Below are 22,307 nucleotides of genomic sequence, written 5' to 3'. Positions count from 1 at the left end.
CAATTATACAATAAAAACTTTGATCCCTTTTCTGTTTGCTTAAACCGGGTTATTCTCTTGATACTTATTCACTACCAAGTCACTCACATCAAGTCCAATCACACACTTGCACATTCCACACAACATGCAGGCTGGACGCTGCACACTCCCATACAAAGTGACAGCAAATATTCCCAATGAAACTCTTATAAGCCACCTCAGCACTACACCTCACTCACTCACTATCACACAAGCTGTCTCAACTTGTTCCATCATGAAAATAGTACTTAAGACAGAAAACAAAGATATATAAGGTCAATAATTTAATAGGAAAACAGACATTTGGCAATACTTATTATGTGCAACATTTATAAAACAAATACATATGTACACAAGTTGACCGGGTGAAGAGCAGACACACCCACTGAAATACACAAGACCAATATCACTGCAGTGGAATTACTCAGCAATGTAGAGCCCCCCCCCCACCTCCACACACTTATGACAGTGCTGAGAAGTATCCACTGTGGCACTGCATGATCAGCTCCATTCAGCCTCTGCAGTCTTACCAATGGGAGGCCACAGTCTTGCTACCTCAGGCTTCAGCTCCTTATCCTGCAGCCACTGGGTGTACTCTGCCAGCAAGTCTGTGGGTAGAGATGTGTTGTTACCATGTGTCATTACAACTGGTATTTCTAAATGTGTGTGTGTGTGTGTGTGTGTTACCTTGTCTGAGCAATCCTATGTGAGATTGCCAACCTGGTATATACATAAATAATAAGCAGATTAGGAACACTTGACTGGTGGAAAAGGCTGTCTAGAATAAGCCACACATAATCTACATTACTCCACCAATATTCCAAAACTATTAAGAGCTTTGTTACAGTTTCATCAGTTTCCACACAAGCATTACCATCTTCAAGCTAAGTCATCATGTCAACAGCAAACATAAAATGGAAACTAACATTTTGGCTCGGCAGTCCAGATCTCCTTCAACTTGGCAAGGCTGGTGGCGCCTCGACTCATCAGCGCCTGCAGCAGACACTCTCTCTCCTTACGGAACCTTAGGGGGAGAGGACAGGTAAGGGCTCTCCAATCAGCTTGACAGGAGTGACTTTGGAACAAGATTCTGCCATATCTTACTGCAACACTTCTTTACCACGGTACACACCTATATGGCTAATTAATATTTTCAATTTTAATTTGAATTTCTTAACTCCTTTAGTACTGGGACTCATTTTTACCTTGAGATTTGTGTATGATTTGACCATTTTATTGACTTTATGAAGGTCTATGGAGTTCAGAAGATTATTGGCCACAGTTTTCACTAATCTAATCCTCCACATAAGTTTCTGAAGCTGTATAAAGTCACCAAATAGTAAGCAGAATGAATATGGAAACATGTCAAGGTACTGAAGAGGTTAAGATGCAATGAACATTAATGAAGTGAATTAACTTTGCAACAACAGAACCATAAGGTGCTGGCTTGATTATAAAACAAGCATCAGCTCTCCCACCTAAATACTGCAAACAGGTGAGCTAGACAGTACCACACAACCTGCAGTGATGCTTCCCATGAGCTATGCATGAAATCAACACCAACACAGTCTTCAAAGTTCTTAGTGTACTCAAAGATTCAGACAGTATGAGTTTAAAGCCTTTCAGAGCACCAATAACATACCCCTTCTACTTTAAGCCACTTGAGGGCCACTAATAACTTCAATCCTTCAACTTTTATCCACTTTTTTTTCTTTTTACGTAAGAGAGGACGACTGGCCAAGGGCAACAAAAATATACAGAAAAAAAAAAGCCCACTCAGCTGCCAGTCTCTCTACAAAACCAATAGAATTAGCCAAAGGATAGGGACAAATGTCTTGAAACTTGAGTGCACCAGAAACTAATCCTTTGTATTGATAGCCCCTTTAAAGCACCAATTATCTAGCCCTTCCCCTTTCAGCCACATGAGAGCACTAGTAATGTATCCTTTCAACATTCAGCACCAATAACTTACTCCTCCTATTCTCAGCCACCTACCTGAGGGCCACTGGGCTGACGAGTGTCCTTGGCTCATTCAGGTGCTGCACGAAGGGGGCCAGGATGGGACATAGGTGACCCAGGAGGAAGAAGTAAGCCACCCACCGGAATATTTCCCTCCCCTTAGGGTACTCCACCTCTACCTGTGTTATCTCCCACCCAGCAGGACCTGAATGTTGGGGAAAAGAGGGATTTCTGCAGTTATTATTATGTTTGCTTTCTGTTCAGTGGTGTTGTGTTGAGTGTGTGGAAGTATGTGGCCAGATGTGCTATGCCAAGAATCCTGTGGTGTGTGGTGTGGTATGGTGGCGCATGAGACTGTTTTTTCACCAGAGGATGACAGAGGTAAGAGGGTTAATTGCAAGTGTGTCAGTGTGTGGTGCTTTGTCTGGGCCATCATCTGTAAGATTGCTAGTACAGTATGTAGAAAGATATAATATGGACCTCTTCAGTACTGGAACACATTTTTACCATGAATTTTGGGTATGATTAGACAATTCTATTTACATTAGGAAGTGTCTATGGAGGTCAGAAGATTGATGGTCAGAGTTATCATTACTTTAACCCCCACATTAAGTTTCTGAAGCTGTATAAAGTCACCAAAGAGTAACCAGAATGAATGTGAAAATACATCATGGTACTGAAGCGGTTATAAGTTTCCAGTGTCCCTCAGCAAAATGAACATATTATTTCTACTCTTGCAACAGACACAAGCATATATTACACAAACAGATGAATAATATCAAGTTTACAATGTCTTTGAATAAAATGAAGTCACTGTTACTACTCATACTAAGCCCACAAACCAGTGTCGTTCATACCATAAGTGGCAGTGCAGTGGCAGAGGATGGTGTCCCTGTCTGCGTTGTAGTGAGGCTCAGGCGTCTCCAGGGGCTGGGAGAAAGTGCAGAGAGAAGGAGCAAACACTGCCAGCCACTCGTCCTCGATGGCTGTCACGTCTGGGTGCAGGAAAGACGGTAATAAGATTGGGAAAAGCTGGTGGTGGGAGAAGGTAGTGTGTTCATATTTGGTTGGTGACAAGAGGTGACGTGTTGGTGATATAAACTGGTGATCGGAGGAAGGTAGTGTGTTGGTGATTGGTTGGTGATGGAAGGTGTAGTGTATTGGTGAAGGGTTGGTCAGTCTCACATACAGGGTTGGTTAGTAAAATTATAAATAATTTGGTATAGGAGAGAGAGAGAGAGAGAGAGAGAGAGAGAGAGAGAGAGAGAGAGAGAGAGAGAGAGAGAGAGAGAGAGAGAGAGAGAGAGAGAGAGAGAGAGAGAGAGAGAGAGAGAGAGAGAGAGAGAGAGAGAGAGAGATAAAATTATAAATAATTTGGTATAGAGAGAGAGAGAGAGAGAGAGAGAGAGAGAGAGAGAGAGAGAGAGAGAGAGAGAGAGAGAGAGAGAGAGAGAGAGAGAGAGAGAGAGAGAGAGAGAGAGAGAGAGAGAGAGAGAGAGAATGTAGTGCTTACTCCTCATGAACATCTTGTGGGTCTGGTACACATCCTGGTACACGACCCACTTAGGCATCTCCTTGTACAGCACTGATGACGAGGACAGGAACACCGGCTCCTCCATCTCTTGAGTTCTGCGGGAGACACACACACACAGATCTATACACAGATAGATAGAGAGCTATTTCATTCATAATAAATTGCATACACATTTTACTTGTTTTTTCATACACGAAATGCATTAAAAACAACTAAAACATGAGAAACATAAAAGATAAACATGTATATGCAAATAAATATCATGAAGCACACACACACACACACACACACACACACGGCCCAGTAGCTCAGTGGTTAGAGCGCTGGCTTCACAAGCCAGATGACCGGGGTTCGATTCCCCGGCCGGTTGGAGATATTTGGGTGTGTCTCCTTTCACGTAGCCCTGTTCACCTAGCAGTGAGTAGGTACGGGATGTAAATCGAGGAGTTGTGACCTTGTTGTCCCGGTGTGTGGTGTGTGCCTGGTCTCAGACCTATCCCAAGATCGGAAATAATGAGCTCTGAGCTCGTTCTGTAGGGTAATGTCTGGCTGTCTCGTCAGAGACTGCAGCAGATCAAAACAGTGAACACACACACACACACACACACACACACACACACACACACACAACTTTAAAGAAAAATTGGATAAATGGAGACAGAGACAGGACACTATGAGCCCCACTTGAACCCTGTACAATACAACTAGGTCAATACACACACACACACACACACACACACACACACACACACAATATACATCACAATAATCACCTACTACAATAAAGATCAATGAATGTCAACAGCAAACATAAACAAACAACTGCATGAACCCCACATGAGCCCCACCACCAGCAAGGACACTCACCGGTATGCATGCCTCCACTTCACCTTGTCCTCAGGTGTCTTCAGTTCATGGTCATCCACCCGGCGAGCCACGTGGTCCACAGTCCCGGCCAGCACTATCTGACGCAGTAACCTGGCCTGGGATGGAGAGAGACAGTGGTGATGGAAATGGAGAGAAAGGTGAATGGTAAAAGTGAAGGTAAAGAGAGACAGTGGTGGTGGGAGTAGTGAGTGAGGTGAATGGTAAAGAGAGACAACGTTAAAGTGAAATCAAGCAGTCTGGTCTGGAATGGAGACACACAATGGTAACGTAAATAATGCCTTTGAAAAAAGAAGGGGAAGAGGAGGTTTAAAAAGTAAAAGATAAGGCTACCAACTGAATAAGAGAAGTGAAGACCAAATATAATAAAAGAAATCATAAACATACAGTACCAAATATTGTAAAAAGAATCATACTTAACTTCTACCTTAAAAAAAAAAAAAAAAATGAAGTGCTATTATCTACTGTACACTTTCCATGGTTGAGTTTTTTTCCCATCCCTCTCATGACTAAGTAAAACAAATGTGTGACGGAGACAGTGGTGAGGAATGGAGTCGTAGGAGGGAGGATGTGAGAACAGAAAGAAAGAAGAGATTACTACAGCCAAGTATGGAACAATTAGCCTCATGACTACTCATACAATCTAAACCTTCACTGCATTATGTAAGAAATCCTAAAGCACTGTCCCTGAATCTTTTACACCACCTATGAGAAAGATAAGGCAAAAAAAGAGTAGATTATTAAATGCTTAGTCAATAAAAAAAAAAAAAAAAAAAATGCCTGTTAGGGGGTTTGTAGTTAAAGAAATGCCTAATAAACCAGTAAAAGGGTTAATAAATAAGTGTCATGTCAGTGAAGCTAAAAAAAAACAATAACAAGTAAATAAATAAATAAATAAATAAAATCAACAAATCACAAAGTTCTCCAATGAGTAATACAGATGACCCTCAGCTGACCTGCTCCTCACTGGGGGGTGCCATGTTGGGGTCAAGGAGGAGGTCACAGGAGGGGATGATAAGGTTGATCTCATTGGTGAGCTGGCGACGTAACTTTCTGATCTCCACCACTGCCTTGTGTCTGTTGGGGAGAGATGCAGTGTGAAGCAGGACAACACCATGAGAGAGAGAGAGAGAGAGAGAGAGAGAGAGAGAGAGAGAGAGAGAGAGAGAGAGAGAGAGAGAGAGAGAGAGAGAGAGAGAGAGAGAGAGAGAGAGAGAGAGAGAGAGAGAGAGAGAGAGAGAGAGAGAGAGAGAGAGAGAGAGAGAGAGAGAGAGAGAGAGAGAGAGAGAGAGAGAGAGAGAGAGAGAGAGAGAGAATAAATAACACTCTTGCATAGCTCTTGTATGGCCTATTTCTACCTATTTCTCATCCCATGCCAAGGCTCAATCTAACTTTACATCTCCAATAACAACCCAGACAAGACTTCACCATACCTTCAGCTCACCCTCAAGATACACCACCCCACCCTTTAATCACCTCCAGTGACACTATCATCTGCTACCTGCCTGCACCCAAGCCTCACCTCAGACCATTCTTCTCACACCAAGTCCTGTTGCTTCTCTCATGCTCAGCTGCACCCACCGCCCTCAGGAGCACCATGGCATCACCCAGCAGCTGTGCCTGGCCCAATCCTGCCCAGGACAGCCGTACCGCACGCCACTGCTTCCGTAATTCTGGTGGAGAAGGAAGTGAATGGTGGAGGTAAGGGAATGAGATGGTAAAGATAAAGGTGAGATTAGAGGAAGATATTAACCCCTTCAGTAGCATGACGTGTTTCTATATTCATTCTGCTTACTATTTGGTGATTTTATACAGCTTCAGAAACTTATGTGGGAGATTGGAACAGTGAAGACTCTGGCCATTAATCTTCTGACATCTATACACACTTTCTAAGTTTAAAAAACTCATGGTAAAAATGCATCCCAGTACTGAAGGGGTTAAGTTCCTATCAGTGGTTTCTTATGTGTGCAATTTTATTTGAGAGGAAAATTACTTAGAAAAGATTATTGTTAGTCTCAGAGAATAGGGAATGAAATGTGGAGGATAAAATGAAGTTGTCATAAATAATTTCTCAGGTATGCAACTTCTTAATAGGAACCTCATTTCAATTAACAAAGATCACAAAGGTCAGGGATATATGGCAATGTGAAGGAACAAGCTGACATATTGACACTTAAAGCAAAGAAAAAAACTATATAAAGACAAATATTAAAGACTACACCATCATGCATATGTACACCAAGGCTGTCTATCCAAAAAAAGGGGGGTGGCCAAGACAAGACAAAACTTTCACACTCACACTCACCCACACCAGTCCCTCAGGCCCCTGACCCACAATGGAGAAGAGTAAGTGCTCCTGTCCTCACTCTCCATGGATGAGTCACACAATGGACTGAAGACTTTATGTCCTAAATCCCCTCAAGTATAGTAAACTGCTTAGGTACTTCACCATCACTGTGTCACTCCCTCACCACCACTGCCCCACTCCCTCACTCTCTCACCACCACTGCCCCACTCCCTCACCACCACTGTCTCACTCTCTCACCACCACTGTCTCACCAGAACTGGCTCCCTCTCTCACCACCACTGCCTCACTCGCTCACCAGTACTGCCTCACTCCCTCACCATCAACAGACTCCTTGACGTCCAGTGGGGTCTCAGTGAGGACCTCCGGCACAGTGAGGGCGGCCACCAGGGCCACGGTGTAGGGCAGCAGATTGTGTTGGTGGCTGAGGGCCAGCATCTTGCCATAGCGTGGTGCCAGAGGGAAAGCAGCCATTGCCTTGCCCAGGGAGGTGATACGACTCAAGTCTGTGAGGGCAGGTTTGTTTAAAGTATATACAAGTACAACACTGACATACATGACATGCTTCTTTCTAACTTATACCGAGTCTTATGTACCAGCAAAGTAAGTTTTCCCAAGAGGAGCCTTTCTAGAAGAGAAAGGTGTGTCTGAAAAAAAGACAACTAAACAGGCACAATGATTTTAGTGTGACTGGCAAGGTTGCAGTTCAAAAATTAGGTAAAAGTCAAGGCAAATTTCCACAGGTACGGAGCACTGCGAGCATTCACATGAATAATGAGCATACCTTTGGCCTTCTCAGTCTTCATTCTCTTCTTGTCCTGGATTGATTTTTCCGTGGGGTCAGGCGCCTCGTGCAGCGCTCCCAGTGTCAATAGCCGCCGCATAGCGTGCCGCACCTTTGAGGAAAGGGGAGAGATTGCCACCACAGCCACATTGACACAGCCGACACACAAAAACATGGAGAGATTCACAATGTACCAAGAATTTAGTATCATAAGCACAAATACTTCCAGGACTTGCATTTCTAATTTTTACATTTGGAATTCTATCCTTTTGAATTCCCATAGATGCAATTTCAAGCCTAGAATTCTTTACATTTCTACTCTGCATATTTACAATCTTAATATTACAAATACTAAAGCAATCTGTTGGTGAACCAGAGTGAGCGGCCCACCTGTAAACTGTCTGGTGGCGTGGGGAAGGGGAAGTTGATGACGGGGAGGTTCATGGCCTTCATCACCAGCACCAGGTCGTCGATGGGGCGCCGCTGGATCTCGGCGATGGAGAACTTCAGGAACTCATCATTGAACACGGCCGAGGAGTAAAGACGGTAGCAGTGGCCAGGTGCTGTCCTGCCGGCACGCCCCGCCCTCTGATTGGCCGACGCCTGGGAGGTCCAAGTGACGTGGAACATGGACACACCCGTCACCTTGTCATACACCTGCACAAACACACACATGCATGATGAACTAAGGAATGAGTGAATTGAAGAACAATTAAACTCGAGAGAGAGAGAGAGAGAGAGAGAGAGAGAGAGAGAGAGAGAGAGAGAGAGAGAGAGAGAGAGAGAGAGAGAGAGAGAGAGAGAGAGAGAGAGAGAGAGAGAGAGAGCAGAAATAGAAAAACTTGCAAATTAAGTCACAAAACAAAGGAGAGTAAAGTTTATTAGTTAATGTAATAAATAAAACAGCAGGAATCGAAGCACAACAAACTTTGACTTAAAACTGAGAACTTTAGAAGAATTCACTTTATATAATACAAAAAAGAATGGAAAATAAACTAACAAGACAAAAAAAAAAAAAAAAAAAAAAAAAAAAAAATCACAAAAATTAGCAAAAAAAAAAAAGAAGTAATTATTTAGTCGTTAGGGAGGAGAATAGCAGATGGTGAGGCACAACACAAGCACTGTCCTTCACAATGAGGGCTAAGAAACACTTCAACTTGATAAACACAAACAATGACAAATAAATATGGCAAGAAAAGTCACAAAAAATATAAAGCAGAAGTCATGTCATTTGTATGAAAGAAAAGACCAGATTAACCATTTTAGTACTGGGACGCATTTTCACCTTGATTTTTTGGTGTGATATGACGATTTTATTTGCATTAAGAAGGGTCTATGGAGGTCAGAAGAGTAATGGCCACAGTCTTCACTATCTTAATCCCCCACATGAGTTTCTAAAGCTGTATAAAATCGTCAAATAGAAACCAGAATGAACATGAAAACACATTGTGGTACTGAAGGGGTTTAGCACAATGAAGATGTAAGAATATAAATAAGGACAAAAAAATAACACTGGAGAAGAAAGACAACACAAAAGAAGTAAAACAAAAAGGTCATTAGTTGATTGTATGAAAGTATAAAGAAAACACAAACGAAGTAGAGCAAAAAGTCATTAATTGGTTGTGTGAGAGAAAGTATAAAGACAAAATGCAAAAGTAAAGCAAAAAAAAGTAATTTATTGATTGTGTGACAAAAAGTATAAAGAAAACACAAAAGAAGCAGAGCAAAAAAAAGTTCCTTAGTTGGCTAAATGAGAGAAAGCAAACAGCAGGTCACACACAACACACCTTTTCCTTCACCCGGCCACTGTCCACCACATACTTCACGCTGGGGATGGTGAGCGACGTCTCTGCCACGTTGGTCGCCACCACACACAGCCGCGTCCCTTCCGGTGGTGGCTGGAACACCTGGCAAAAGGAAGGAAGACTGTGCGTAAGAGTCAGCAGTTCTAAGACTTATTCATTCAAAGAGGCAAGTATTTTTAAGAGCTATCCATTTAAACACTATGAATAAGAGGCAGGGATTTTTAAGTTTTCATTCAGAGTTTATGAAAAAAGGGGGAAGAACTGTTAAAGGCTTATCAATTCAGAGGTAATAAATAAAGAGACATGAATTTTTAAATAGTTACTCAGATTTTTAAGACCTCTTCATTCCAAGGTTATGAATAAAGAGGTAAAGATTTCTAACAACTCTGCATTAGATATAAGGAATATTAAGTTTGAGTTTATATTTTTCACATTCAAACTGTGATATTTTTAGCTCAATGTGGATATAAATAAAATAAAGTAAAATAAAAAAAGATAAATAATGACTAAAAACCCTAAACTTATTCCATTAACAGTAACTATAGCTATCACTTCTCATTCTTCACAAATATTTCAGCATTCTACCTTAACTAAATCAAACAAGCAATAGTAAAAGTTATTAGTCTTAGAGAGAGCACTTGCAAGAATTCAGCGACAGTTCACAAAGAACTCCAAATCATCAGTGAGAAAAATAACCCAGACAACTTGACTAACCATCTGTGTGGCCTTTGAAAACAGTCCCAACAAGAGCCCAGAGCATCTCAAGGTACAAATTACTGAGACACACCACACACACTCACCAATTGCTGCTTCTCAGGAGGGAGGAGGGAGTACAGCGGCAACACCCACAGAGGCTGCTCATTCCCTCTTGGTCCATCCTCCTCCTCCTCCTCCCCATCAAGGTCGAGATCCGAGTCCGCGTGGTCGTTGATCCCTCGGTCCTCCAGCTCTGTGCCTCCCTCATCCAGCTCTCCCTCACCGTCATCAGGAAGGGCTGACACAAAGCTGGGAGGTACGAGTAAAGCAGGAACTCAATAAGAAGAGCAATAGTGGTGAATCCTTTGACTGCCTCACTGCACGAGGCTTTCCTCTTCCTCTCACCCCCTATTCTGTCCAACTCTCTAATGCAAGAGTTAACCAGTACTCTCAATCATTCAAACTTTCTCTGGTAAACTCTGGAACTCTCTGCCTGCTTCTGTATTTCCATCTTCCTACGATTTGATATATTTTAAGAGGGAGGATTCAAGACATTTGTCCCTTTATTTTGGCTGACTCTCTGACCTGCAAGGGGACTGGAAATTGTGTGGGCCTTTTTTTCTATTTCTACTTGCTCTTGGCCAGTTTCCCCTCTTACATAAAATGCTAATGACAATACAACTCCTACTAGATGCTATAAACCTAGTTATAAGTGATAGTTTGAGGTCATTTGTTTTCTGATAAGTTTATTTATTTATTTTTTCATGCAAGAGGGGAAGCCAGCCAAAAAAAAAAAAAAAAAAAAAAAAAAAAAAAAAAAAGCCTACTTCATTGCCAGTTCCCTTAAAGATAAATAGAGTTAGCCAAAAGTCTGGGACAAATATCTTGAAATCTCCCTCTTATAAAAAGTCAATTTGTAGGAAAACGGAAATACAGAAGCAAGCAGGGAGTTCTAGAGTTTACCAGAGACTTGTGTCCTTTCAAAATCATGTTCTAAACTTGCAAAAGCTCCAGGTAGAGGAATAAATGGTACCACATAACAACCACTGAGTAACCTTTGATGATTTTACTGGTAAATATAACCTACTCGTACTTCATGGTTTCAAATTTCTGGGCAATTTCTTTTGTTGTTGGTTGTCTTTTGAAACTGTGCTATAAACTTTGAGCAAACAGTCTCATTAATTAAGCTTAACCCCTTCAGTAGCATGCCGCACTTTTATCTTCATTCTGCATACTACTTGGCGATTTTATACAGCTTCTGAAAACTTGTGTGAGGGATTAAAATAGTAAAGACTCATGCCATTAATCTTTTGAGCTCCACAGACCCTTCCTAATACAAAAAAAAAAATAAATAAATAAATAAATAAATAAATAAAAAATGTCTAATCATACTAAAAAAACGAGGTAAAAATGCGTCTCATTACTGAAGGGGTTAAGGAGAGACATACCGTAGCAGTCAGATCAAGGCAATCAGAAGGGGAAAGAAAAAAAGATACTTGATAATGGGGAAATCAAACTACATGAGACAAAGAAAAGATGATCAAGAAAAATGCAGGGTGAACAAGGAAACAAGAAGAGTGAAAAGAAACTAAAACAGACTGAGAAGAAAGCTGAACAAAAATATGATAATGAAAAGTGTGTGATGAACAAGGAGAGAAAAAAGATGAAGAAGAGAAAATAGTGTATGAGAGGAAAGAAGAAGAAGAAGAAGAAGAAGAAGAAGAAGAAGAAGAAGAAGAAGAAGAAGAAGAAGAAGAAGAAGAAGAAGAAGAAGAAGAAGAAGAAGAAGAAGAAGAAGAAGAAGAAGAAGAAGAAGAAGAAGAAGAAGAAGAAGAAGAAGAAGAAGAAGAAGAAGAAGAAGAAAAGAAGAAGAAGAAGAAGAAGAAGAAGAAAAGAAGAAGAAGAATAGAAAAAAGAAAGACACAAAGAAAGAACGAAAGGAAAACGTGTAGACATAAAAGTAAAGAATCAAGAAGCAAAATATAAATAAAACAAATAAAAAAAATAATTAGAAAAAAAAAAAAAATTGTCTTAAAGCACCAAATCTTTCATCCATCCAGTCAACAAACACTCACTTCTCCAATTTTACTTCAGGGAGGATGATTTTCTGCGTGGGTTCTTCCTTTGCTGCCTTGCGCTGGGCTTTCAGTTCCTCCTTCTTCCTCCGGTATCCGCTGACACTGGGCACACCTTTCCCCACCTCCTTCCAGTCCTCTCTTGGCATGGGGAAGGTGGCACGCAGCTTCCTCACCACAGTGTTCACCTCTTGCTGACCTTAATGGGGAGAAAAATGTTTTAGTTGTAGTGAAATAGATTTTTTTAGGGGGATTAAGAGGGGAAGCTAGCCAAGGGTAACAAAAACTATAATAAAAAAGGTCCATTTGATTGCCAGTTCCCTATAAGGTTAGTAGAGTTAACCAAAAGTCAGGGGTAAATGTCTTAAAACCTCCCTCTTAAAAGAAGTCAAGTTGTGGGAAGATGAAAATACAGAAGCAGGCAGGGGGTTCCAGAGTATGAATGTTTCCCTTTCTCTTCCTGACCACTGTGTTCATCTCTTGCTAACCTTAACTCCTTCGATACTGAGACACATTTTCTACATTGATTTATGGGTATGATTAGATGATTTTGTCTGCATTAGGAAGGGTCTATGGAGGTCAGAAGATTAATGGCCAGTCTTCACTATTTTAATCTCCACACAAGTTTCTGAAGCTGTACAAAATTAAAATTGTCAAATAGTAACAAGAATGACTATGGAAATGTGTCATGGTACTGAAGGGATGAAAATTGTTTGGTTGTAGTTGTGAAGTGGAAATGTGATGTATAAATGTTCTCTTTTCTATTTTTCTATTCACTTCCAATCATTCTCCTTGTCATGATATATAAAAAATTTTTCTCTCTCTCTCTCTCTCTTTTATATTTCTAGTATATTTCCCTCTTTTATCTTTATCCAGTCATTATTTCTTTCTCTCTGTCCCATATTTCATCTCTTCACCTCTCCCCTTTACACTCAATCACCATCTTCTTATAAGGCCCTTCCTTTCATTATCCTTCTCTTTCCATCAACCATCATCTTCTCTTTCTCCTCTCTTCTTACACTATTCTCCCTTTCCTCCTCTTTCCCTTCCTCTCAATCATAATCACCATCTTTTTCTTTTCTCTTCTTTTACTGCCTTCCTTTTCCTTCTCTTTCTCAGCCATTTTCATCCTCTTCTTCTTTCCTCTTCTTTTACCGCCTTCCTTTTCCTTCTCCTTCCCTCTCTCATCTTTTTTTCATTCTTCTTGCTCTGCCCTCTCCTTTCCTCTTACTTTTCTCTCTCAATCACTACCCTCTATCTTTCCTCTTCTTCCTCTGCTCTCTCCTTTCTTCCTTCCCTTTCCTTTCCCTCAACCATTATTATCTTATTTCTTCCCTCTTCTTATTCTGCCTGCTTTTCTTTCCCTCAGTCACCATCCTGTCTTTCATCTTCTTACTGTGTTCTCTCCTTTCTTCCTTCCTTTCTCCTCTCTCTTTTTATTCTACCTTCTTTCGTTTCCTTTCCCTCAGCCACTTTCAGTCTTCCCTCTTCTTATTATGCCCTCTACTTTCTACCTTCCCTTTCCCTCAGTCACCACCCTCTGCCTTCTCTCCCTGTTACTCTTGCCTCACCAGTTAGGAAGACCAGTATCCCTCCTTCAGGCAACTGGCGGTGGATCTTGCAGGTCTTCTTGTACGCCTCCCCCACGTAGTCATCCAAGGTCCGCTTGTTGTAGTGGATGGTGACGTCAAACATGCGTGACTCCACCTGGTGAGAAAGTAGGAGTGTGTGGTTATGTTGTTACCGAGGTGTTTGTTGCGATGTTTGATGATTTAGATTGTTTTTCCTGATGATCGCTTTATAATTTCAGTCTCCTATTCTAGTGATTGTCTCTTTCAATGCTTTGTTTTCTTGGTAATGCACTGTGCAATTTTTATTTTGATAATGAGTGTTTGTTGTGATGTTTGATGATTTAGATAGTTGTTTTGATGGCAGCCTTATAATTTCAGACCTACTCTAGTTGTCTCTTTCAATACTTCGCTTTTTTGGTATTACACTTGTGATTTTTATTTCGGTAATGAGTACTTGTTGTGATGTTTGACTTTCATATAGTACTGTACCTATCCCTGCGTCACTGTCACATGTAGTTTATACACTGAGTTACCTGGGAGCTGTATGCTGTGATGGTTGCATCTACACTGCTGTACAATTTAGTTTTTCATATAATCTTCAAATTTCGAGCATTTATCTTACTTGCCAATTAACTCTTATGATGGTTGACCTTTTCACCGTTACATCTTTTTTTTCCAAGTAATAGCCTTTCACTTTTAGACGTCTATCATAACATTGCTGCCTTCAATAGTAGTAAAGGAATAAAACTAAATCAGCATTGTATACCTCCTAGCTTTCTTTGTCCAAGGCATACTTTTTTATGTTAACAATTCCTTCTTAAGCAACTTTGTCCTATCATAAACTTTTGAATACCTGTTGTCATTAATGTTGGCCAAAAAATGACAAATAACATGCTACACTCCTGTACTGTTTGTGTGTTGATCTATCTATACATCAGACTGACAATCCCACACTGTATGGTGCACACAAACAAACACACACACACACACACACACACACACACACACAAAAAAAAAAAAAAAAAAAAAAAAAAAAAAAATGACGACAACGACAAAGACAAACACACACACACAAAACAATCACACTCATAGCCCCATCAGCCCCTAGTGGAAAAAGGAACCAGCAAACCACCATACTCCACCACCTTACTACACAAACTCATTTTCCTACCAAGCCATCACCCTCAATGACAAACTTCCTGCCATCCCCTTCACAGATACGACCTTCACAAATAACCTTCCTTTATACACAGACACCTTCACAGATAATCTTCCTACACACACACATTCACAGATAACCTTCCTTCACACACACACACCTTCACAAATACCCTTCTTTTACACACACACACCTTCACATATAATCTTCCTACACACACACCTTCACAGATAACCTTCCTACACACACACATTCACAGATAACCTTCCTCTACCACCCTACCTTGATAACAGGAGGCTTGGGTTCCTTGAAGAGACGAGGGTTGAGAGTGAAATCTTCCACTTTGAGCGTTGCAGACATGATGATGAGTTTGAGTGGGTTGCCTTTTGCCTGGCGCCGGGGAAGGATGCGTGAGAGGATGCCAATCAGGATGTCCGAGAAGACGCTGCGTTCGTGTGCCTCGTCGATGATGATGACCGAGTATTTCTTCAGTGTTGGGTCCTGTTTAGGGGAGGGAAAGAAGTGGAAATTGAGGTGTTAGTGTTGGTTTGGGTGGTGGTGGTGTTGGTGGCGGGGTTGGTAAGGCTGAAGAAAAAGAAGGGTTTGGAAAAAAAAAAAAAAAAAAAGGGGAGAGAAAAGAAGTGGTAGTACAGAGGAGGGGAAAAATATGAAAAATTATGGTTCTGGGGCAAAGTAAGATTTATAAGGTGCAGGAAAGGAAAAGATGGTGGTTGAGTAGAGAAAGATAGAAAAAATAGGGAAGAAAATTGATTGATAAGAGAGGAAGGAAAAGGAAGGTGGGGGAAATATCGTGGTGATTTGGAGGGAATAAGTAAACATGATTGGGTCTAGGAAAGAAAAGGTGGGTGGAAAGGATGAAAAAATAAAAAAAACATAAAAAAGTAGGAGAAAAAGAATGCGAGGAAAATGACAAAGAAATGAGAAAAATATATGGAAAGAAAAGTGAATGTGACATGAGATAAAAAGAAAAAAAATAAGAAAACGTAATAGAGAGATGAAGAAAAAAGGAGAAAATTCAGCACAGACACAGAATCACAAATACTGAAAGGAGATAAACCCAACTAAAAAATAAAACACCAAAACCTGAACCTTCACAAACAAACACGAGAGAAAAGACAAAACAGAAGGGAAAGATGCGAGGAAAGGAGAGATAAACGGCTATAGGTGATGGTGATGCAGACTGTGAATAGAACATAGAGACGTTTTATTTATTTATTTATTTTTCCCCCTTAAACCTTCCTTTCCTTCCTGTCTCTGCTTCAATATTAAAGTACCAAGGAATACTTATTTTTGGGGAGGGTTCCTTTTACAATGAGAGCGAATGACAAGGAGAAATAAACCATACAAAGAGAGAAAGAAGAAAAAAAGAAAAAGAAACATAACAAATTAATCACCTGCAGTAAATAAAGCATAAAAAAAAGACAAGAAAATAAAAGTAAAACCCCAAAAAGCTTAACATATCACACACAAATTGTAAATGAGAGAGAGAGAGAGAGAGAGAGAGAGAGAGAGAGAGAGAGAGAGAGAGAGAGAGAGAGAGAGAGAGAGAGAGAGAGAGAGAGAGAGAGAGAGAGAGAGAGAGAGAGAGAGAGAGAGAGAGAGAGAGAGAGCAAGTGAACCAATAGACCCCCACCAGCTGAATCTCCTTGAGCAGCACTCCGTCAGTCATGAACTTGATGCAAGTGTCTGGCGTGACGTTGCCCTCAAACCTGATCTGGTAGGACACCTGGCGGGGCGACAGACTCATCTCCTGCCCCACCCTCTTCGACATGGATATGGCAGCCACCCTCCTTGGTTCTGTTATTCCAATCATCCGCCCTCCACTGTGAGAGTAAGACGAGAGGCAGGAAATAGGGAAGTAGTCATGAGAAGTCTGGTTATGTCATGTAGTCTTTTTTTTATTAGATTTGGTGTTTTCTTTTGTACTTGCAATTCACAGCTACAATTTCGAGTCTATTAACTCCTTTAGTACAGGGATGCATTTATATCATGAGTTTTGGGTGTGATTAGATGATTTTATTGACGTTAGAAAGGGTCTATGGAGGTCAGAAGATTAATGGCCAGTCTTTTCACTATTTTAATCCCTCACATGAGTTTCTGATGCTGCATAAAATCACCAAATAGTAAGCAGAATGAATATGAAAATGTGTCAAGGTACTGAAGGGGTTAATGTCAGTTTTTTTTTTTTTTTTCAGTTTAATTCAGTATTCCTTCTGGATCTATCAGTGTGAGAAGGAAGGAGATACATACAGTTTATTCAATCTTTTTCTTCAGCATTTGTTAGCAGTTGAGTAAGGAAGAGATGCAAGGAATATGTGGAGAAATGAATGTGCATCTGATCTATCTACTTGTACCTCTTATTTCTTCTTCCACTCTTAAATCCCCTGGTGTGCTGATTACCCTATGAGTTCTGATAAGTGATTGGATTCTAAGATCATGGCTGAGGAAAGATGCAGAACACAGTGGAGAGAAATACACATTGTTGGCAGATTATCAACATGTCAGAGGAGTGAGAAATTGTTAAAATATAGGTAGATTGGTGGCACTTTAACTTCATTTTTACTTCTTCCTTATTTCTTTTATGTACCTAAACTCATCTTTTATGTATGTATAACAAGTACAGAGAAAGCTCAGAAATCACACATACCCACAAACACACACACACTCAAATCATCATGACTATATCTTTCCACATTTTCAACCCAAATCTACTATTCCTCTCATTACCTCCACTCCACTTCCATTCTGTCCTTCACTCCAGCTTTATCCATCTGCTAACAAGTACAGAGAAAGCTCAGAAATCAGAAATCACACATACACACAAACACACACACACTCAAATCACCATCACTATATCACCACATTTTCAACCCAAATCTACTATTCCTCACATTACTTCCACTCTATTTCTATCCTAAACTCTGCTAACAACTACAGAAAAAGCTCAGAAATCACATACACACAAACACACACACACTCAAATCACCATCACTATATCACCACATTCTTAACCTACATCTACTGTTTCTCCCATTACTTCTACTCATTTCCATCCTGACATTCACCCCAACTTCATTTCAACCTCACCCCAAAGCCACACAACTCTCCTCCCAATCTCACCTGGTGTATCCAGCCTCATAAAGGAACTGAGGCACCTGTGTGGTCTTCCCGCTGCCTGTAGTGCCAACAATGACAGTGACGGGCTGCTCATTGATTGCCTCCATCACTGCCTGTTCTTCCGCTAGAATGGGAAGCTTCAGTCTTGCTGCCTGAACCTCTGCTGGCCGATTCACACTCATGTAGACGGCTGGCTGTGGCTTTGTGGTTGCCTTAGTGTGGCTTGTGTCTTCTCCATCTCTGTTACTTCCTTGTTCTTTCTCTTTTGTGTCTGTCTTTTCCTCTGCCTTCTTGTTGTCTTCTTGGTTTTCTACTGTCACTGGTTCTTTGGTGTCTGTTTCCTTTTCTTCCTCTTGTAGTGGTTCTTCTTTGTTTGCCAGGTCTTCGTCACTCTCCTCATCACTGCTGCTAGACACTTCCTGCAGAGGGGGCATGAATTGGTAATAAATAAATGTGTAATAATAAATAACTTAAGTAAAGGTAATTAGCTAATTATATAAGGTAAAAAAAATATGAATGAAAAAAAAAAAAAAAAACAGCTTTCAACAACCCAGAACACGTCAAACATAAACACTGCCTCATTACGTAACACACCACAAGACTACACTTTTCTTACCCCCAGCCTGACCACAGTAGGATCTGACTGCTGTTGCTGCTCTTCCTCCTCTTCTGCTTCCTCATCTTCTTCTTCCTCCCGTGGCGGCCTTTTGCGCTTCTTCCTCTTCCCTCCCCTGACTGCACTTGGCATCCTCCCGGCCTCCTGGCTCTCCTCCTCCTCCTGGTTGTTGTTGATGACTGTGAAATCACTTGCCATGAACTTCTTGCGGCCGAGTGTCTGGGTTTCCTGCAGCTGCGTCAACTTGGCCAGGTCCTGCGGCTTGGCCTTCACCTCCTGCAGCGCTGCAAGGAGGCCTGCTCGCTGTGGAAGAGTCCAGGTCTTAGCACCGAAAGTCCAGCCACGGCAAGCCTCAGTAGCAACCTTAGTCCTTTGTTGTGGTTGGCGTGGCACTTCTGGTTGCCTTGAGTACACTATGGCTTTAATAAACCCTTTAATGACTACCACTTGGTATACTTTGCCCTAATAACTAATCACTCCATGACATCTTTATTTATTCTGCTGTCACATTTAATTTTTGAACTTGAAAGAAACTGTAAAATTTATTCTTTTTCATTGCTAACTTTTTGAAAATGCTTATAAAGATTTCACACACTGATCTTGATGCTGCGAATTGCTTTGTCTTGCAGTGAAAGTTCATAAAATTTGAGCAAGCTGATAATCTCTACTTATATTCCCACTTTTTACTTCAGATTATTTCATACTTGTATATTTCTCATTGTTGACTGATTACTATACTGTATATAACACATATACCTTCAACTGTCTCTTATATCTGAGGTAAATTTAAATTATACAGGGCTATTTCCTAAGATCCAAAATTGAACTTGGACATTCATCTCCATAAAGACTCTCCCTAACGTGCATAAAATAAAATATACCTTGGCTTTCTTCTCCTTTTGGTCAACAATTTTCTCCAGTAGTTTTCTTTTCTTCTTTGAGAGGAGCCTGACTGGTCCTGCGCTCTTGTCCCGGACCTTCTTTGTGGCTCGCTTGGCCGACGGCAGCACCAGAGCATTGCTGGCGTCATACTTTTCTGTGCTGTCAATCTCTACTTTTATCTGAAATAGAGAAAAGTATTCCACACTTTAGCTATAAGTGAAGTATCTTCCCTTGTAAATGTGGGATTCAGAATACACAAAATACATGTAATCTGCATATGAAAGAAGCTCTGGCCATGCAGTCACCCACCACCAACACACTTAATACAGCCAAAATGTTTCCATATCAAAGCATTTCTTGACCTAAACTATAAAAAAAAAAAAAATTTGAAAACACAACTGGCAAACAAGAAAAATGGTAAATAATATCATACTCATTTAACATGGCTAAGAATTCAGACCAAGTCAATGAATGTGGTAAACTAACTTCAATACTGAACAAGTTAGCCGTTACACATTTAACCCCTTCAGTACCATGACACGTTTCCATATTCATTACAGTTACTGTTTGGCAATTTTATACAGCTTCAGAAACTTATATGGGGGATTAAGATAGTGAAGACTGTGGGCATTAACCTTCTGACCTGCATAAACCGTTCCTAATGTCAATGAAATGGTCTAATTGTACACAAATCTCAAGGTAATAATGTGGGAATTAATGCAGTTTCAACCTATACACGTATAACTATACACATTCTCACGGTCTAGATCACACTTCTATGAGCATTTCTAACCCCATTTTTACCCTTATCAGAAAATGGGGTTAGGTTAGGTTAAAACCCCGCTTTACCAGGGGGTCCCCAAGCTTGTTAGACATAGGGAAAAAGAAATATAATATAGGGTATATTGATTGAAACTACAAATATATCTAAAATGTGTCCCAGTATTGAAGGGGTTAAGGGAACAAATGCACCACAGTATATAAAATTAGGATAATGCAGACTGTTAATTCTCAGACTGACTTTTTTATTAATTGAGAAAAAATAATAAAAATGCTTGAACAAATGGTGATATATACAGAGAAAGGGTGAGTAGTGAGACAACCCGCGGTAAAGACACTGCTGTTACTTCACTATTAGCACGACACACGACTCACTCCCCTCTGTCTGCCCTCACTCACCCTCTTCGCCTCTGAGTCATCCGTCACGATGGTTGGTTTGGGTTTGTACTTCAGTCTTGAGCGGCCCATCTTGCCTCTCCGTGTCCCTGGGGCCTTGGCGATGCCCTGTCTTTAGATATTCAGTGTGGGCCAAGCGGCGCCCCTCGACTCCTCACGCACGTGTTATTGTTGACATCCAGAGAGCGCAGAGAGGCGACACTAAGCACTTTGATATCAAGAACAACTGCATACATTATAAAATCATACACATATACATACCCTGCTCCCAATTTCAGGATACTACCACCACAGAAAGAAAACAAGAAAATAATAGTAGCTATTATTTACCTAGTAGAAACAATCAGACCTAGGTATTTGTGACAGTTCTTGTGGTGATATACATCTATCTACCTAATTTCACTGTCTCACCCATATTTAATTATTTTTCTTATCTTCTTTTAAAGCACTTGATGTACTGACACAGACTGCAACAACATGCCGGGTCTATGTTATTCCAAATGAAATGTTCTTAAAAAAACTGCTCCCTTAATATCATATAAATTTTACTCCATCTTAAGGCACTTTTTCTAGCCAGTGAAATAAGTGCACTGAGGATGCCGGTAATGTCACTGCGTCCCAAGAGGCAAGACTTGAAGTGTCGGAAACCTGCATATGGTATTTCAGCCACCATCAACCGTTCAAATATTGTTTTTCTCTTCTCAATGATGTAATAAACCTTCAAACCACGATAGGATGCACTGGAAAAGAAAATACAAATAACAAATATCGAAAAAATACTTAAAACAATATAAATGTTGCAGAAGTGGTGTCAATTTACCTATAGACAGAAAATGTTTAGATTCTTTAGTCATCCCTGAAGAGCAACACAGAAAGCTGAACCATCGGGCCGCGGGGCATGGGACATCATCGGACAGGCCGACAACTCTCCACTTCTACCTAGCCTCCCATGATACAGCCCTAGGAATCAACACCAGTAATTGATATGTTATCTATCATTTAAAATACCAGACACATATTCAATAACTTGAAAAATAAACATGGGTAACAGTTTCCTTAATACTACCGTAGCAAGTGGCGCTGTGAAAGCGTGCTGGGCCCAGAGTCCCGTGGATGGAAACTACATTCTGCTTATAATCTAATTATTTTTTTGTAACCATATATCCAAAGCAAATAAAAAAAAAACAATCTTACAATGATAGTACGGGAGCAGAGTGGCGCAGTGGAAGCGTGCTGGGCCCATAACCCAGAGGTCCGTAGATCGAAACTACGCTCTGCTAATGAAGTCTTTTCCTCTCTCGTACGTCCTAGATAGATGGTCGAGAACTGATTCAGTGTAGCAAGTCTATCAATTAAAAAAAAAAAAAAAAAAAAAAGTGTTATTACTACTTTGGTGACAAATTAACACAACTTCATCATCATCTACTTGAGGACTACGATAATCATCTCTATGGCTTTTAAAGAGCATCAAGGTAAGAGAGCAACAGCGTATGCAGTGGTGAAGCTAAGGAGAGGTGGAGGGGGCGGCCCGCTACGTGCGGCACTTTTTGGGAGCGACAATTTTGGTTGTCACAGGTGTCAGTTTTACGTCAATAGACCTGTACGTGCTATTGATTATTAGGCATAAGCTCATATTCTTGATACACAAGCCTAGATGTGTGTGTGTGTGTGTGTGTGTGTGTGTGTGTGTGTGTATTCTGGTAT

General features: G+C 40.7%; 1 protein-coding gene across 1 annotated transcript; it reads right to left on the bottom strand.

Moving 5' to 3' along the window:
• Positions 1-287: 287 nt before the first annotated feature.
• On the bottom strand, positions 288-20,802 carry LOC123499539 (probable ATP-dependent RNA helicase DHX37). The gene is made up of 21 exons (XM_045247642.1): positions 20,607-20,802; positions 19,427-19,606; positions 18,546-18,848; positions 17,933-18,348; positions 16,446-16,635; positions 15,074-15,292; positions 13,633-13,768; positions 12,062-12,260; positions 10,091-10,295; positions 9,273-9,392; positions 7,876-8,142; positions 7,486-7,597; positions 7,022-7,207; positions 5,919-6,069; positions 5,353-5,473; positions 4,379-4,494; positions 3,491-3,606; positions 2,835-2,972; positions 2,014-2,182; positions 945-1,042; positions 288-626 (listed from the first exon to the last, which is right to left on the bottom strand). Exons 1-21 carry the CDS (start codon positions 20,673-20,675, stop codon positions 520-522), a joined length of 3,618 nt encoding a protein of 1,205 aa, XP_045103577.1. The 5' UTR covers positions 20,676-20,802; the 3' UTR covers positions 288-519.
• Positions 20,803-22,307: the final 1,505 nt, after the last annotated feature.

This window comes from Portunus trituberculatus, chromosome 50, assembly GCF_017591435.1.
Source record: "Portunus trituberculatus isolate SZX2019 chromosome 50, ASM1759143v1, whole genome shotgun sequence".
Lineage (NCBI taxonomy): Eukaryota > Metazoa > Arthropoda > Malacostraca > Decapoda > Portunidae > Portunus > Portunus trituberculatus.
This window is presented reverse-complemented; position numbering and strand designations above follow the sequence as displayed.